General features: G+C 39.0%; 1 protein-coding gene across 2 annotated transcripts; it reads right to left on the bottom strand.

The window, feature by feature from the left end:
• Positions 1–338: 338 nt before the first annotated feature.
• smarcd1 (SWI/SNF related, matrix associated, actin dependent regulator of chromatin, subfamily d, member 1) lies at positions 339–17,497 on the bottom strand. Of its 2 annotated transcripts, none has more exons than XM_047347207.1 (13): positions 17,261–17,497; positions 11,298–11,476; positions 10,523–10,565; positions 9,315–9,437; positions 8,777–8,899; positions 8,585–8,701; positions 8,408–8,509; positions 8,148–8,309; positions 7,489–7,586; positions 6,412–6,547; positions 5,253–5,375; positions 3,471–3,572; positions 339–1,750 (listed from the first exon to the last, which is right to left on the bottom strand). In XM_047347207.1, exons 1-13 carry the CDS (start codon positions 17,444–17,446, stop codon positions 1,697–1,699), a joined length of 1,548 nt encoding a protein of 515 aa, XP_047203163.1. In that variant the 5' UTR covers positions 17,447–17,497; the 3' UTR covers positions 339–1,696. The 2 variants fall into 2 exon arrangements, with proteins under 2 accessions (XP_047203163.1, XP_047203164.1); XM_047347208.1 differs by lacking the exon at positions 17,261–17,497 and adding an exon at positions 14,354–14,657.
• Positions 17,498–17,808: the final 311 nt, after the last annotated feature.

Below are 17,808 nucleotides of genomic sequence, written 5' to 3'. Positions count from 1 at the left end.
CAAACTGATTTTGTAGAGGCTGTTTCTGCAGCAACAGGAGGCAACTTGTCCTAATCTCAGCTGCAGCTTTCTGACATGGGAACAACTATTTCTGTGACTACTGAGCAAAGACTGATTAAAAACATGCTAACAAGTCTGTTTGGGTTTTATATAATGATCCAATTTTAATCCAGGGCAATTTCAAAACATGATGTTACTGTACTGATGGTCAGACCAAAATCTAAATAAATGACAGATTTAAAATGCAGATCTGTGGGATATTGTGCTCCTAAAAATCTTTAGCTGTAATTAGAACATAACCCACCCAGATATAGTTGTTTAAAAGGAGAAGAGACAAATACTTTTTACATATCCTTTATTATAACATAGGAACATACAGAAAATAGGTTTGGTCCATGAAAAACGCAGATTCACATAACTCTAGAGTCCACTCAGTGTTTTACATCTCCGAGGCTCTCCAGCCCAAACCCACTTTAGTGTATTCTTTGAATGGATAAAACCCACAAGTCCAAATTCTTCCTGACACTCTTCTTAACCTGCAACAAGGAAACGACCTGATTTAGCAGGTCTTTTGTCACCGTAGGAAAGAACTAGAGTGATTCTTATCGGCCTCTGCCACAGTTTCTCCGAACATTAATAAAATATGTCAAACCTAATAAGGCAGAAGTCTGAACCTACCCCAATTTAATAGGTGACAATTCTGAAAGCATGTTGGTGTACAGAGAGGCGGTTCCTTAAATGTGAGCGCTGAATGAACAGTGAAGAGCCCAATCACTGCACTGACAGTCGGGCCGATTGACATAAATACCAGGGTCAACAATCAGAGTAGACAGAAACTTAAGACAAAGATAGAGGTTAACTTCATATCCATCTGAAGTTTTTATTTTTGCTCAGTATTTACAAAACTATATAGACTAGAGGTACCCATACTAGCTACTTTCATGATTATCTGTACTACCTAACAAGACAAGTATGGATGTAATACATATTTTAAAACAAAGATCACTAACAGCAACAAAGAAGAAAGGACTAAACTTAATATCAAATGGAAACATTAAAAAAAGATAACCACTGCGCTGCAACACTGCATGTTGTGCCATGACTCACTGAGCGGTGAAATGCCCCACATACAGACCGTGGCGCTGTCAAAACGAACCAACACAGCCAAATCCAAGTGACACAAACAGTCAATATGCAGCAAAGAAGCCCAACACAATCACAATCAATATTTACCTCCACAGGTGAGCACCTGAAGGCTGGTTAGGAGCGTAAAATGTCATTTTAGTCCCAATACAACAAACACAAAAGAGCATCAGCTGGATCAACCTTTCTTTGTTGTTCCAGGAAAATGTTCCATTTAAAGTTTCCAAGGAAAATCCAACATTTGTGTCAGTGTATCAAAATGAAAGGAATGTGTTTAAGCTAACTAAGCATCAGAAAGAAAGAAAACCTTTACATGAAATCTAAAGCAGAATCCAACCTAAATGTTGTTAATCTGCATGGAGAAAACCAAAAAACGACATCCTATTTAACAGTAAAGTCATTTATCATCCATTCTCTCAAAGTTTTGTTTAATTTCGTTTGAAAAATTTGAGGACTTCAGTTTGAACACCCAACAAACACACATTAATCAACTCCAACAGCACAACTCAGCCCATCTTCATCCTGACGGGATGTTCCACGGGGAAAATCCTCTTCAAGTGTTTCTGATTCCAAGCGCCTGCTCCAGCTCCTGCCGCCGCTGCTGGACCTAGAAGGTGTTTTCATGGAGAAAATGTCATCATCAGGAGACGTTGGAACAAAGAGCAGTGAAAAATGGACACAACAGAGGCTAGATGAGATTCAGATTCGGAACAACAGCATACAGATGTTGCAAATGCACCTTTTCTATTAGATATGTGTATATTGTACATTGTAAATTGTAAATTTGTATATTCTGTAATGCAAAAACAGAACAAAAGAGCAAAGTGTACCGGAGTCAAATTCCTTGTTTGTATGCACGAACTTGGCAATAAAGCTGATTCTGATTTCACAAATACTCTCAAACTGTTGATCACCTGCAATCACACTGGATGTTTGTGTCTGGATGACTAAAATACACGTTTGGTTGTGTTATTAATCATGCACAAATGTATTATTTTTACCATTCACCCAAATAAACCGATAAACCAACAATAAGAGCAAAAAAACCCCAAAATATCTAAGAAAAAAACAAAAAAAACCAGATAAAGTCAGAATAAAACACAGAAATACATCATAAAACTATCAGCTTTAAAAGAATCTCAAACTCTGCTAGAATCAAGTACCAAGAAATAAAGATGGGTGTTGAGCACAGATTTAAAAGTCTCGACAGTCTCAGCGGAAAGGTTTGGGGCAAAAAAGACCCGATCGCCTCTAAATTTCCGTTTGGATCTAGGAACATCCAAGAGAAACTTAAGGAGATTGCTATGATGGGCCCAGATCTTTAAAAACTTTTAAATCAATCCTAAAACAAACAGGAAGCCAATGGAGAGAAGCCAGAACCGAGGATTTGGGTCCATGCTTTATAGCACCTGTTAAAAGACGAGCTGCTGCATTCTGGACAGTTTGTACGCAATGCAGATTCATTTATCTGAACCAACAAACAGAGCTTTACAATAATTCAACCAAGAGGTAATAAAAGCATCAATCACTTGTTCAAGGTCTTCGGTCAGGAGATATGACTTCACCCTGGCAATGAGTCTTAGTTGGAAAAACAACTGTATTTATCTGTTAGTCTGATTTAAAAGCCCTGAAAAATAACACCCAGATTCCTGACAGAGGAGCAGCTGGATGGAGCCAAGGGGCCAAGATTTGGTCTAACTCTTCATATTATATCGCAAATATAGCATCATGACAATATCAGTGTGAGCAATATTCATACTGCAAAGGACTGTTTGGAGAGTATTATCTAATATATTCCAAGGTTATGAACTTAGATTTGTCATGCTAATGTAATAATTAGCCAGCTGAAACGAGCCTAGCAGCAGCAGATGCTTTCACAGTACAGGTGACTTTGTCCAAAATGCTAAAGGTAGCCGAGCGACGGAAGCAGAGATGAGAAGGAGAGGTAAGAAGAACATATCTATATATCATAACTGATACTGGCATTGCAAGATTTTCTAATCGTGCAGCCCTGATTATTTTATTTCAGTTTTTTTCTTCAGATAACTTTTAAGGGCCTTTACACATAAGGAAGATGAAACTAGGAATTTACCATTGAAAAGTCTTATTATACATGTCCACTTAGGAAGGCTTTAACTATGGAATTAGAAACAGGGAATGAAGCAAACGAATGCATGTTTACTTCTAATAGTTGATGTAAAGTTACAACAATTGAACAGTAAAAGCCAAGAATTTCTGAAAAACATTACCGGTTTACAGCATCTGGGTAGGAGTGGAAGGAAATAAAGACCAAACAAATATGTGAAGAAGAGTTAAAAGGAAATAACCTTGGAGTAGAAGTAGCGACACACTGCCTCCTGAGCCCACGGCTGGTAGTAAAACTCTGCTCTCCGCTCCTCTTCTGGGTTTCCCACAACATCCGTCATTGTCTGTACACACAAACAAATATTACTGAACTGGACTCTGCCTCAACAGAACCTGTGGTTGATAGAAGGACATGGTCTCTTTAAGGGGGACTGGACAGAACGGCACCCAGTTAGAACCAAATCTGTTGGAATTGAAAGATTTAGCTGAACAAACAGCAGATGTTCAGTCGGCAGAGGTGGGGCGCTGGGTCAGGCGGGACCAGCACTCGGATGTGTTTTTACATTATTTTAAGCAGACGCTGCCCTGATGTGCTCCAACCATCTGCTTTTCGTACAGAACATATGTGCAAACCCTATTCCTATCAACATTAATAAACTAACATCATGACGGGAGACTAAAACAGATTACATATCTCCATAAGGACCTCCAGGTGATCTGAAAAGTGTTCAGATATAAAAAAGGCATTTTTATAATAGTTGTTCCTACTTCATCCAATTTAAAACTGAGTCTTTAAGGCTCTCATTATTTAATATCATGCATCAGTGTAACCCTGCTGCATGATAGCTGATTATTTTTCAGTTTATTATTTAGCTAAACAAAAATGCAATCTATACTATCCTGTAAGAGTGGCCCTCCTCTAACGTCTTAAAATAGAGAAAAACCTTGGCGTGCACGAGTTGGAATAAAAACCCTGGAATGAACCGGGTAGTGGTCTTTCACCTGAGAGCCAACACGGTGAACATTTTCAAGTGAAACTACAACCGATGCCATTTTGAGGCAGCACTGAGGTTTCACTCCACTCACACGTGATTGATTCAAGGGTCCAGAGCGTCCGATTTCAACCAAGCCAGACAGATAATGAGCTACAAATCAATAAAATTACTTTTCTTATTTCTGTCGATGGAGAATATGAGCGAGGAACAAAACTCCTTCGAGAAAATTATGAGCTAGAAACAGACATGCTCAACTAGCTCCAAACCTTTTAACTTAAACTATGCAGACCCGTCCTGAACTCTGGTCCAGCAAACACAGACATAATGATCTGGACGCGGCAGAAGAAAGCCAGGTTAGAAATCGGAACATTTTACTGTATTTCAAGAGATTTTAAACGGTGTTTGGCCTATGGACCCCTCAAAATGCTTTGTTAATTTCTAAACAGCAAGAAAAACCTTTTCAGTGTTCTGGACTGAGCAGGTTCTGTTGTTTTTAAGGCTCTGTGGATTTTATCTGGGAAAAGACAAATCATACACCTGCCTTTAAACAAAACAAACAGGAGATGGGATCCTTTGGTACAGAAATAGGGAAATAAATAGAAATGTTGAGAATAAATAAATACAGGGAATGTTCTGGGAAGAAAAACAAAACGACAGCAATTGGTGAGAAACGATGAGTCATACCACTTTACTTCTGGGATGCATTCTGATGTTTTTCTGTGCAGAAACTGGCAGAGCTGCGTTTTCATCTTTTTCATCCCTAAGGGAATTCATTCTGAATTGCACAATCACACAGAAGGGCTCACTCAGCCCCGGCTCATCTGAAAAACTGACATTATAACCAATATCTATGCTTGAAAAGCCAGACGATGAGAAATATTTTTCTAAATTCAATCATGTGTCATATCCTCTGTGGAAAATAACCAGAGTGCCGAGAGAGGATTCCTGTAGCTAAAATGACACGGCATTTGCTGTAACATTGGACCACAGATAAGAGAGGCAGACCGAGGTCACAACAGACAAACTCACCTTGAAATCCCTGCACTGGGACTGAAGCCAGTCGTTGATAAAACCCTGAGGATCCCTGGCAAAACTCAACATGAACTCCCTTTGGGTTTTCAGTTGGTTGATGGTCTCAATAGTTTCATGGATCTGAGAAGACGTTGACAGCAGAGGGTTCATCAGTAATCATAAATGTACATATTTGATCAGGCTAATCAAACAGCATTTTAGAAACCCTGATTATCTGAGGACAAGAGCTTCTTCAATAATTTCCTTTTAAAATATTCCTCATCCGAAAACACTGCACCATGAACACCCTTAAAGAGGGCTCTCCAAAAATGTTCTGGCCTTTTTAGAGCTTTAATGAGGTTAATAAATTTCTCACACAGTGGTGGTCTTTACCCTCATCGGTAAAGCATCTATACATTTAAGTTCATTTTAACAATCATGTCTTTTTCTCCTGCGTGCATCACAAAAACTATTCTGTAAAAACCGTAAATATATCTGCTATTAACTTTAGTTTACATTTTTCACTTTTCTAGGAGGGAATATTTCTCTGATTTGTTTCCTGTAATGTGAGAAAACTCATAATAGTCCCAAACAGTTCCTGTGGTCTGTGGATGATGGAAACATGCTAACAGATACAGCTAAAAGCCCTGCGAAGTTTGGAACAGGGCATATCCTCGCCAAACTCCAAACAATTTAACTAAATCAGCGGCGATGCCCTTAAACAGCAAAAGACGTTCCGGTATATTTAAATAGTTAAGTTGTCTCGGCCTACGCAGAGGGACGTCCTTCAGCAGGACAGCTTTGTGCCTTATCAATGTGATTACAGGCCTCACCGTCATCACTGCTAGCAGGAGGAAGACTATGCAGCCAGCAAATGTGTATAGAACTGGTCTCAGCAGAGACGGTTCAGAAACCAGTAGAGAACTGACAGTAAGTGAACTGAAGACATGGAGACAAGAGAAAAAAATGTTTTATCTGTTTTACTTTGAATCAAACAAACTTAAAATCTACGTAAGGAAAAGTAAGTTCCTGCAGATAAAATGAGAAGCTCTGAACCTTTAAAAAACAGACGCTGAGTGGAGGCCCAAACATAAAACACTGTAGGAGACACAATTCTTTCAGAAAATACCCAGACAGAGTAACAAACCGTGGAAAGCTGTTAGGCTGAGGTCTGTACCTTGTTATCCAATCCAGCAATTTCCTGCTGACTGGCTGTGGAGAGCAGGAATGAGTTCATCTGGGTCTTCAGCGTGTCATCCACCTCCACATCAATGTCATAGCAAGCTGTCTTCTTTTGATCATTGGGATCCACACTGATGAAAAAACGGTAAATCAGAGTTAGGTGGCATGTGGGTAAATAGCTCAACCGGTCAAAAAATTTACCAAAAAGTCTTGATTTTACCCTTTCTAACCAGTACTTCCATTAAAAAATAGATTTTATTCCCAGCTTCTTCCAAAGCTCCCACTTTATTGACTTGTCATTTTGCTTTAAGTTTGTTTTTAAAATAATTTTACAAAGCACAAGTTGAGCTGCACAATAAATTGAAATCAGCGCAGTATCAATAAATTTATAATCACAATCCTAAAATACTGTCTAGATGTAATATCTGGCCGGCTATTTTACTTCTATGGCCATTCATGCTCTGTGTGCCAATGATATGTTTTGCCAGATGGATGGACTCACACAGCCCTTGATGGCCGAAGCTTGTACAGATTTTAGTGAGAGATGCTGCAGCTTGTGCAGCATTACAGAAGACATCAAGTGTTGAGAAAAGAAAAGTGAGGCAAATGTGGCTTTAATCACAAAAGATATCAGCATCACAACGTGTAAATATGATATTCTAAACTCCTGTTATCCTACTATTGTGCAGCATTGTACGCATTTTCATAAACAAAGATCCAACATGTAGCAGATCTACTAATACCGACATACTAGACACAGCTAAACACCTTTTGTTTGGAAGTGTAAAGTTTTATTAATGTTTCTGTATGAAAACATATTAAATTCGGGGTTTTTTTGTACAGAAATGTTACAGCTTTCTTACTTGTGTTTCTTTTGAAATCTTCAGACTTCCGCAGTCTCAACGTTGCTGTTAAATATTTTTGAGTCAGATTAAGCAGAAACCCCAAAATGCGGTGGCGTTTTGTTTATTTGGCTCATGTTCTGTGATTAAAACCTGCAACCACAGCAGGGAAACCCACCAACCCACCCCAGAAGTTTTTTTTAATCGTTTAGGATCAGCTCTCTAGGTACCTGATCACATGGTTGATGATGATGGGTTCTGGAGGCATCAGCAGTGCGTGCAAGCGCTGTGGGATTTCGGAAAACTTCATTCGCTGAGTCTCAAAAATCTGGAAAATAAAAACTCCAGTTATTGCAAAGTATTCCACAAGTTTTACATTTCTGTCGGGTTGAATAAAGCAGGCAAATAATGATTTACTTTAAAAATATTCTTCACATTTTATCTATAACAGCAACTTCGCTATCCCCACTGCTGTTTTAATTATTTCTTAAAAGAAATGGCGCTTCTCCAAATATTTCTGTATTGTTTTCCACTCTATCACTTTAGTTGCAACAAAACCAAAAGTATCCTATATAAACATAACAAATTTCACACATTAAAAGGAATGTAAATACATCTTCTGTGACAAGTTTATCTTGGCAAAGAACTTGTGACGAAATTCCTGGGAAACCAGACAGACACCGATGAAGGACTGCAGCCGTACAAGGACACGGAGAGGGAGAGACGGGCCGTAAACAACGAGATGAAATGAACCAGATCCACTCTGAGATTGTCGATCCTTTCAGCCGCAAGGACCGGCGATGGTTCACGCTGATCAGAACCCCAGGTCCTACTGGACATATTAAAAGCAGTTTGAAGCAGAATAAATAATGTAAAAGTATTTACTCACTTGCTGGAGGTATTTGTCACAGTTGATGAACTCGCGCTCATGTGGATCTTGGAGTTTATGTGTTTTAACATACTGCCATAAAGCCTGAATAATGACAGGTCTGGTCTGGGTGTGGATACCCAACATGCGGGCCAGTCGCGGGTCCAGCTTGAACTGAGGGGGCTGAAACAATGATGAAAGTAATGTCACAAAATGAACCTGGGGAGTAGATTATAAAACTTTAAACAACTATGAAACCAAACAAAGCTCTTAAAATGTACCTGGTAATCCAGCATGAGCAGGACGGTGCATCGAACTCCCACATCACCGGGCCTCTTCACCTGGAAACCATCTGTCTCCTGGGTGGTGGCAGTTCTGTGCCACTAAGGTGATACACAGAACATTTTGAACAGTTTGTGATACAAAAACAACTGAGTAAATAAAAGAAAGCCTCTTACTTCCACAAGGTGGTTATCTGGTCCATACAGGTCTTTGTCCAATTCGATTACAAGGGACTTAAAGAAGGAGGAAAACTTTCTTTTTTGCTTGGTTGCTTCATACTTGGACACGGCAGTCTGCAAACAGGATGAAATAAACAGTCTTGTATAAAACAAAAATTCTAGTTTATTACAGCCAGTAATGTAGCTTACATCTTCTAAGAGCCGCCCTTCAACACGCAGCTCCCATGATGCAACTGTGCCCTCTCCATCCTCAGCATCAGGCTTCGCAGGGTTGAAGGTGTTGGATATAAAAATCCGAAGCTTTCTTTTTTGCTGTAAAGAACCGCCACAAGAATCTTCAAATCCATGCACAAAATCTAAACTTTATGTCTGCATGCTTGTTCTGCAGGTTTTACTAAATACACACATCAACATTCAGCTTAATTCAAAACAAAATCCGTGTAGCTCTGCAGAAAGCAGACAAGGAGAGGACAGTCACCATCTGTACTATATATTTGTAAGACAGCTGAACAATGGCACTAACATTTTCTTTGTATGAACATGATATTAAAACGGCTTCCACAGGGAGATCATAATAAAATAAACTCACCGTAGCATAAACTAGAGAAACTTTGTAAAAGCAAATTGAATGCCAGCTTTTACTGAATAACCGACTAGTTCAAAGCAGCATAAAGATTAGCAACATGTAATCATTTTCAGATCATTTGAGGGTGCAACAGAAAAATACCTTTATAGGCCTTTTAAGGGCCTCCTGAATGTCAAGCCTTTTGCGCATGATGGTCTGATCCAGCTTCCTTTCAAAAGCCAGAAGATCCATGTAAGCCTGAGACTCTGGGACCAGTTCTCTGATCTAGGACCAAACAAACCGGGACAACACATGCAAGCATGAGCAATAAAGGACGGTATCTTCATTAGTTAACAGAACAAATGTCAAAGAGTGATCACAGAAAAATGAAAACTAAAACAACTGTGTTATAATCAATTTATTAGCACAAGTAATCTACTCCCAAAATATATTTTTTTTACCGTGTCGTGTCTGGCAGAGCGGCACTCAGACTTGTTGTCTGAGTGCTAAGAAGAAGCCCAACAGATTCACTTTCACAAGTGGAGCACTATGGCTAACACTATGCTCCGCTTGATATATTGATATATAAAACTTTATTAGAAAGTGATTTGGGATTATTTTAATTGCAATGGACACAGAGACGAAAAGGATAAAGAAGAGGCAAGAAAGAGAGAAAGGTGGGACAAAAAGGAAAAAGGGAGAGAAGGAGAAAGAATAGAGGAGAGAAAGAAGGATGAAGAGATTCCAAGATAACACCCTAGAAGACTGCTTCTACACCTGCAGAAACATATATAACAACAGCAATGTTACCAAAAGGTGTACAGTACTAATGAAGGCAAGATGTATTTAGTGGTAACTGTGGCAAAATATAGAACATCTGTGTATCTGTTAACACCTGGATCCAAACACCTGTGGGTCTGAGTGTGACCATGCTTGTGTATACAAGGTTTCTCCATAAAGATATGCAATAGCGAGTGTGAGGAGCCACAGACCTGCCCCCGGGTCCAGGGGAGCAGGTCTGTGGGTGGGATGGGTTCTGAGATGGGTTCACACCGGCGTGATCTGCTCTAGAAACCGGACCCTGGCATAGTACAAACAATCACACAGCTTAGATGAGAAAGCACTGTAGCAATATTTGTGGTACACCAATGTCTAAATGACATTCAAGGGGTAAATTAAGTCTAAGGGGTAAAATGTTATTTTTGGTGACGTCAGAGAGCAACACTGTCAAAGATCTTAAGTCATCTCAAATTTACAGAATTCCTTTTTCAGGCCAAGAACATTAAAACTTGACCCTGAGGAGCAAGTAAAAGTTCAGTTGAACAAGTTCATAATCTGTCCAGATTGATTAAATATCCAAAAAAACTCACCCTCTGAGGTAGAATTTTATCAGCCATCTTCTTCTTCTTTGTACTGTAGAAAAATAAATCATTTGAAACGATGAATATAAGTAATCTAGTCTGAATGTGAGATCAGCATAATAAAATTCCTCATTTAGAGGACTGGTGTTCCTAAATTACTCATCAGTGTCAAAGACAAATGTCCTCCACCTGCCCTCTAATTAAAACAAACCCAATTCATCCAGGCCTTTTCACTACAAATAAGCTGCAGGGTATGTTACATCGTTTTATATAAATCTCAATAGAAGGACCTGTGTTCATTTTGCTAATTAGATTTGTAAATGCAGACAAAAACTGTTTTGCATATTTGATGAACAGTTGAACAAAATATCTGAACAGTAACAAATATGATGAAATGTATTTGATATGAAGTCCAACATCTACTTTTGGTCATTTCTAAAACATTGAGGAAGATTTTTGGTTCAGCCATTAAATATAACCTCTAAATGTTTGATTTACACCTCAGTTTATATTTAATAGTTAAATAACAGTCCTTCAGTCAGCCTCTAATATTTTTAACCCTATACTTTAACATGTGTCTGTTGCCACTTGATGGGAAAAACAAGTTATTGTGAGCAACAGTGATTGGTTGCACCAACACACGCCACATTTTTTTTTTACTTCTACAAAATATTACGGTTTTAATTATAAGTATTAATGCTCCAATGCACATAATTAAACTTCAGAAAGTAGTATCGATCTTTGTTTGCTACATGGCTGATTTGGGATAAGCTGAGGAACTTACTGCTGGTTGCGGTTCTGCTGTTGCTGAACTTGCTGGATCTGCTGAGGGGCTGGCCTTTTCCGGGATGGGTCCATCACGCCAGGCATCCCAGGACGAGACACCGGGCTGCCGCCATATCCTGGTGGGCCCATGGCGGGTCCCTGCGGGGTCATGCGGCTGGATGGAGGCATGCCTGGTCTCTGCAGAGAAAACACACCAGGAAATATTGATTAAAAACAACTCATTAAAAAATTGTTCATTACACAAACTGCTGAACTGACCTGAAATTACGAGTGCAAAGAACGTCTGCTGATGTTAAAGTTAATAACTATTGTTTTTATTTTCATACCTTGGCTGGTAGACCAAAATATTCTCCAATTTTTTGCTGAGTGATCCAGATGTGAGGAGCTCATTTATTCTCATTTTGCTTTTTTTTTTTTTTTTTACAGTAAGTTTCACCAGGGTGTAAAAAAACAGAAGACTGTGTCGATAAATAAGACTTAAATGTGACTGAATATTAAAGCTGAACAATTACATTTTATTGTTCCAGGAAATCATTTTAAGGGGAAAAATCCAACATTGTTCTTCTCTTTTCTAATGCTAAAAAAAGAATTGATTTAATGAATAGATTCAGTTGGGGCCATCATCTATAAAATCTCTAATCTTTGCTACCAGGAACTAATACAAAAAGCTCAACTCAAGAAAAATGAAATACATCCAGTTAGGCTGAGGACGCGTAAGAAGTTTTTTTTGCTAGATTTTACCCAGGATCTCCAGTTGGGCAAAGTCTGCACCAGTCTTCCACGACTAGCTGGCATAAAAACCTGACTGTGTGTGAAGAGCAAAGATGCAGTCAGTGAAATCTGTTTGAATATGTTGAATTCAATCTGGGCCCAGTTGGTTAGTGTGAACTGATTATCAACCTAACGGCAAACAAGTGTTATCAGCTAATGAAAGAGCGGGTGGGAGGCAACTGTTGATAATTTAAGAACAAATTACATTAGCAAAGCAGCTGAGAATGATGAACAGTGTTGCAGATGAAAAAGACAGAGCTTGGTATAATAAGGAAACTTGACTGTTTTAAAATAAATGTTTACAATTTGGATGCAAAACAATCTTATATTAAGAGTTTAAGTCACTTCTATTAATTAAAAGGGATATTTTAAAATCTATGCATGATTAGGGGTAGGTACCGACTGAATTCAGTCGGTACTACAAAGTACCGTTTCACATAAAATCAAACGGTACCATATTTTGGTCCCTAAACGCATCCTCGTGACACTGAGGGAGTTGAAAAGTGGGCGAATTTCCATGCCGGACATGAACACAGCATTGCATGCACAAGAACGTAATGACGTCAGTAGCCACTGGTACCGTCAACAAAGCAAGCATGGTTCATGATAAGTGCTTGAAAATACAGCTCCACTTTTCAAATTGCGCAGTTTTCGTCTGCCTCAGATCTACGGCTACAACTCCTGCATTCGGCACGTTAGCACGCCTGCATCCGTTAGCGACTCGTCGTCTGCAGCCAGAAACGTGGGAGAAGAAATGTTCGAAACAACTGAGATGTTACAATACAAACAGCTGGATGATGTCTCGATATATTCATTAAAATGTATATGTTGAGAAACAAATACGTTAAAAATGTTCAAGTTAACGTTTTATTATTTAAAAAATTTACATTAATTACCACATAAACACAAAAGTACTGAAAACTGGTACCGTTGAGTACCGATAGGGATTCCCAGGTACCGGGTATCGGTTCAAATGTGAAAGGTACCCATCCCTATGCATAATGTTAAGGTTTTTGTAACTATTTTTTTTTAAACGTAATGCACAGTGGCCATTTGTGTTTTAAATTAACATCTTCTGAATACAACATTTGTCAAAATAGTGAATAAATTAATAAAGTTCACAATTGTCATCCATTTTTGTTCACTTCTGCCTAGTTTTATTAGCAGTTGGCAAACAAGAAATTGGTGCCTTACCAAAACCAGCCGGTATGTTTATCATTTTTATTATTACATTTTTGTCTTTCGTAATCAAACAAATCTGCTTAAACCAATCTGTCACTCAATTTTATATTGTCACTCAAATACTTTCAGAATCCTTAAACACTGTGAAAGATGAGTAATGCAACTTACCTGCCGGCAGGCTGGTAAACAGTAGGAGCAACATATTGTTAGAGCCACTTTGAGTCACTGCAGCATTAGTGAACAAAGTGATAATTAAAGCAAAACTGTTGACCTTAATAAAACCATTAAGTACCAACAACAATCAGTAATAATGACAGCCATGCAAATGTAGCACAGCTTCTATTGTTACTCCAAAGAATATGCTTTCCTTTCATACATAAGTTATTTTCTGCAGGTATTTACCCTAGAAGAAGAAGAAAAAAAAAAAAAAAACTTTTTTAACTGAACCTTTGCAAACCAAAAGTAATCAGAAGCTAATTGTCCTCATGTAGGTCTACAGTCAGTAAAAAAAAAAACAGCCTTACACAACAATACACTACATTCAACTGATAGGGCAAATTACAGAAAAGCCAAGTTTCAAAATGTTACCTGTAAATATTACTTATTAATGTTACTCTTGTGAGAAACTTTCCAACGAAAAGAAAAAAACCCTGTACCAACATCAGCGTGACCCTCCCAATAAAACATGAATGATGCCTGAAAATTATAACCAATATAATTCCTATAAAAAAAGTTTCTGCTAAGCCTGCAGAGAACAAAGTATATTTCCAGTGTCATAAAAGCTTTAAAAGGTTTCAGGAAAAAGGCCGATTTAGGTTTACTATTAATTCATTTGAACAAATAATGGTTATGAAGTGAGTAACTGAACGCATGGCAACAATAAATGAAGTGGATCTTCCAACATAAATGCACACTAAAATTTACAAAATACTTTCAATTTTAAAACAGCATATTAGTGCAAAATATATACTAATAGAATACTTCAAACTCAAAACTATGAATGATCATTAAGGAGATATACTTTGATGTGTATGTTTCCTCAGAGAAAATGCTTTTCATGCCTCACTGACAAATACAGAGTAGCAACCTCAGTCAACTCACCAAGCCATGTGCTAGAAACTCAAACAGACGACTTCTTGTGTTTGTGTGCATGAGTGCAGGTAAGAGCGGTAGATAAACCACGAGCCAGCCACTGACTGCAGCTTTTCCTCCAGCAGTAGGTCCAACAAATGGGACAGATGAAAGCAAAACGCACCTTAATCAATCCGTGCTGGAAGGGAGGAAGAGTGACGGAGTTCAATAATAAAGGCTCTGCATGCCTTTTCCACACAACACATATGAGTATGCAGGAGGAGACTGCATGTCTTTCATTTAGTGCTTTTTACGCTGTGCATCAGTACGACCTTGCATTGCCTGAGAATAACTAGCGATGTGCAGCATTCAGAACAAGAATTCTCTTTTTTTCTGTGCTGTGAAAGGCTGCCTGTGTGAGTGAAAGCAGCCAAGGACACTGGAAAAAAAAAAAAAAAAAGATGCAGCATCTTTTCTCTGAATTGAACTCCACATTGGCAGCATTCTTAAATGCTTCAGCAAACCAGGGATAAAGGATTTATCACTTCAATCATGACTATTTGCACCCATATCAAACAGCATTATAGCTTTGGGTGACAAGACACAACACTATCCCAGCCCTGTTAACAAAACACAAACCTAGAAACTGGAAGGCAAGACATAAATGTGTTATCTAATGTGACCATGAGGGTATGATTCAAAATTGTGTGCAATGATAGAATGTCAGGCATCAATTAGAAAATACAGCACACCACTTGGTCCAAAGAAACACATGTATTGTCAGTTTTTATCAGCTGACAGAAAACATGTTTGTCATGACTCTATTTCAGTTTAAAAAAGCCCATCATAATGTAATATGACAAGAGGAAACCAGCAATCTCTTGTTTTATGCAGTGGAGCTTTGAAAAGAGTAATCTCTACATTTTGAAATACTGTCATATTCATGGAGTGATCATTTTTACCATATTCTAATAAAGATTGTATTAACTAATAAGATTTGCCACCCACCCAACCATACATTACCAGTCAGACATCAGTCATCTTCTATACCGCTTCTTCCATAGTGGGTTGCAGTGGAGCTGGTGTCTATCTCCAGCAGTCTACGGGAAGGAGGCGGGGTACACCCTGGACAGGTTGCCAGTCCATCGCAGGGCAACACACAACCAACCATGCACACACTCATTCACACACACACCTAAGGGCAATTTAGAGAGACCAATTAACCTAACAGGCATGTCTTTGGATTGTGGGAGGAAGCCGGAGTATCCGGTGAAAACCCACGCATGCACGGGGAGAACATGCAAACTCCATGGAGTTGAACCCAGGACCTTCTTGCTGCAAGGAAACAGTGCTACTGCATGCAGCCCCCATACATTACCATAATTTACCTTAGTTACATACCTTACAATTACTTATGAAATATTTTAACTACAGTAGAGGTGATGCAATCAATATATGCATCTTTATAGTTTGAGATATTAACTGCTAAAATGCAATCTTTGTCAATTAATACTTTTTTGGTCAAGCCACCAGCAGTGAGATATTTCATGCCGACCCAGTGTCAACCACACCCACCTCGGGGACGTTCTGTATGGGTTTAACAACAGCTGATTATAAGTCTCTATCATCTAGCAAACATATCCACCAGGGCTCTGATCACGGGTCTCAACTTTAACAAGACTGGTTCAGATGGGGATCAGAACTACAACTAATGAAAATTAGCTGTACTACAACATTTTCTGAACACAATATTCAAAAATGTTATTCTGCTTGAGACTTGATTGCAACAATTACTTTCCATTATAATTCGTACAATTGCTTCATTACAAAGAGAAATAAACTGACCTCCAATGGTTAAGTACATGGGTACATAATGGCTTGATTCCACGTAATTAATAACATTTATGCAGAAAAAAGCAGAGGCTAAATGACCCTGAGCCTGTGAACTGCCTACAGGTGTTGTTTAATGCAGTGACTATATTATATTTAACTGCCAGAATATTTTATAATACTTTGAAATGATGTGTGCACCAAAAAAACATTTAAAATACACACAGAAAATTCAAAACAAAAACAAAAAACATATATCACATTTGTTTTAAGACACTTTTGAGATGACAAAAAGATAGTCTGCCATTCAAATATTTCCTAAAAAGAATAAGGTTTGTGGCACACAACTTCACCTATATCTGCAGGAAAAAATGAGAAAGGTCTTAAACGGTGCAAGCTTTCATGATTAAGCATAAACGTTACAGCTAATGTTGAACTTATAAGTACTGCAAGTGTTTGCGGAATTTTGTCGCCTTTCTCTCGGGAAAACATTCCTTGCTGCTATACTTCACTGATCCATGGACATTTATCTAAAGAAAGTTATGATAAACCGTAATTTTACGACTCGCTGAGGCCAAAAGACATCCGCGTAAAAACTGGATTTAACACTAGTTTTACCGTCATAAAAAATTTCCATTGGGAGTCTGGTTCGCAAAAGTACTGATCCCAGTGAAGGCTTTTAATTCAGAAGTAGTCTTGACATTACAACTTCTGTGTAACATAAAGCTAAGCCTCATCAAAGCAAGACGTTTAAACTAGTACATATTTTTACACTGCTCTAGATCCCTCTTCGTGTCAAATACTGAGCGAGTCGGAAAAAAAAACTGACCGAAGCGCAGTTAAACAGTTAGCAGCGTTAGCAAGCTAAGCTAGGTGCTTGCTGGGACTAAGCTAACTTTAAATGTTAGCGAACTGCAGGGAAAACAAATTCAAACTGGAAACTCTGGCAGTGACTCAAAGCGAGTGATTTCAAAAGTTTTTGGTTGACTCAGTCTGTAAGTTAGTGGCAACTTTTCCCTGTACTGTGGCGGAGGATAATGTTAGCCACTTGTGACAAAGCAGCGGTGAGCGGCTTTGTTCTAGCGGACTGATGGAGCGATAACTCACCGGGTACCCAGGCCCGGGCATCGGAGAGCGGTACATGTGGTTCTGTGCACCTGACGTCGGGCCCATTCTTCCAGATGGAGTCCCAGGTCCCATACCTGGCGCTGCGCCCGGTACCGGTGGTCCAGGTCCCATTGCTCCACCGCCACCAGCAGTTGGTACTGACTGAAAGCCCCCTCTGGCCGCCATCTCCTCCCTGAATATCGCCGCCGGTACAGGAGCGCAGCTACCGCGAGAGCGAGACCTCCTTACTGCGTGACGTGTTTACCAAAACACAGCGCCCTCTGCTGTTCCTTCTCAGTACAAACACGAACTGGGACGTGTGAGAAACGGCAAAAGCCCACTTTCACTCTCTCTACTTCATTCTCATACTACCCTCCAGTTTTGTGTTATGTGTTGTTATTTTAGCTTTTAATTGTATCAGAGCCAGGGTCTTAAAAAAGCTCAACAAGCTGATAAAAAAGGCTGGCTCTGTTCTGGGGACTCCTCTAGAACCTCTGGAGATCATTGTGGAAAGACGGATTCTTCATAAAATGAAGAACATTATGGAG

The sequence above is a fragment of the Girardinichthys multiradiatus genome, chromosome 20 (assembly GCF_021462225.1).
Source record: "Girardinichthys multiradiatus isolate DD_20200921_A chromosome 20, DD_fGirMul_XY1, whole genome shotgun sequence".
NCBI classification, from domain to species: Eukaryota; Metazoa; Chordata; class Actinopteri; order Cyprinodontiformes; family Goodeidae; genus Girardinichthys; species Girardinichthys multiradiatus.
This window is presented reverse-complemented; position numbering and strand designations above follow the sequence as displayed.

Excerpts from the sequence above, each read along its gene's own strand:
- smarcd1 (XM_047347207.1), bottom strand. The coding sequence starts at position 17,446 with ATGGCGGCCAGAGGGGGCTTTCAGTCAGTACCAACTGCTGGTGGCGGT. Across the intron at positions 8,510-8,584 it reads CAGATAACCACCTTGTGGAA|TGGCACAGAACTGCCACCAC; the intron begins GTAAGAGGCTTT and ends GTATCACCTTAG. Across the intron at positions 6,548-7,488 it reads ATCATCAACCATGTGATCAG|TGTGGATCCCAATGATCAAA; the intron begins GTACCTAGAGAG and ends TTTTTTCATCAG.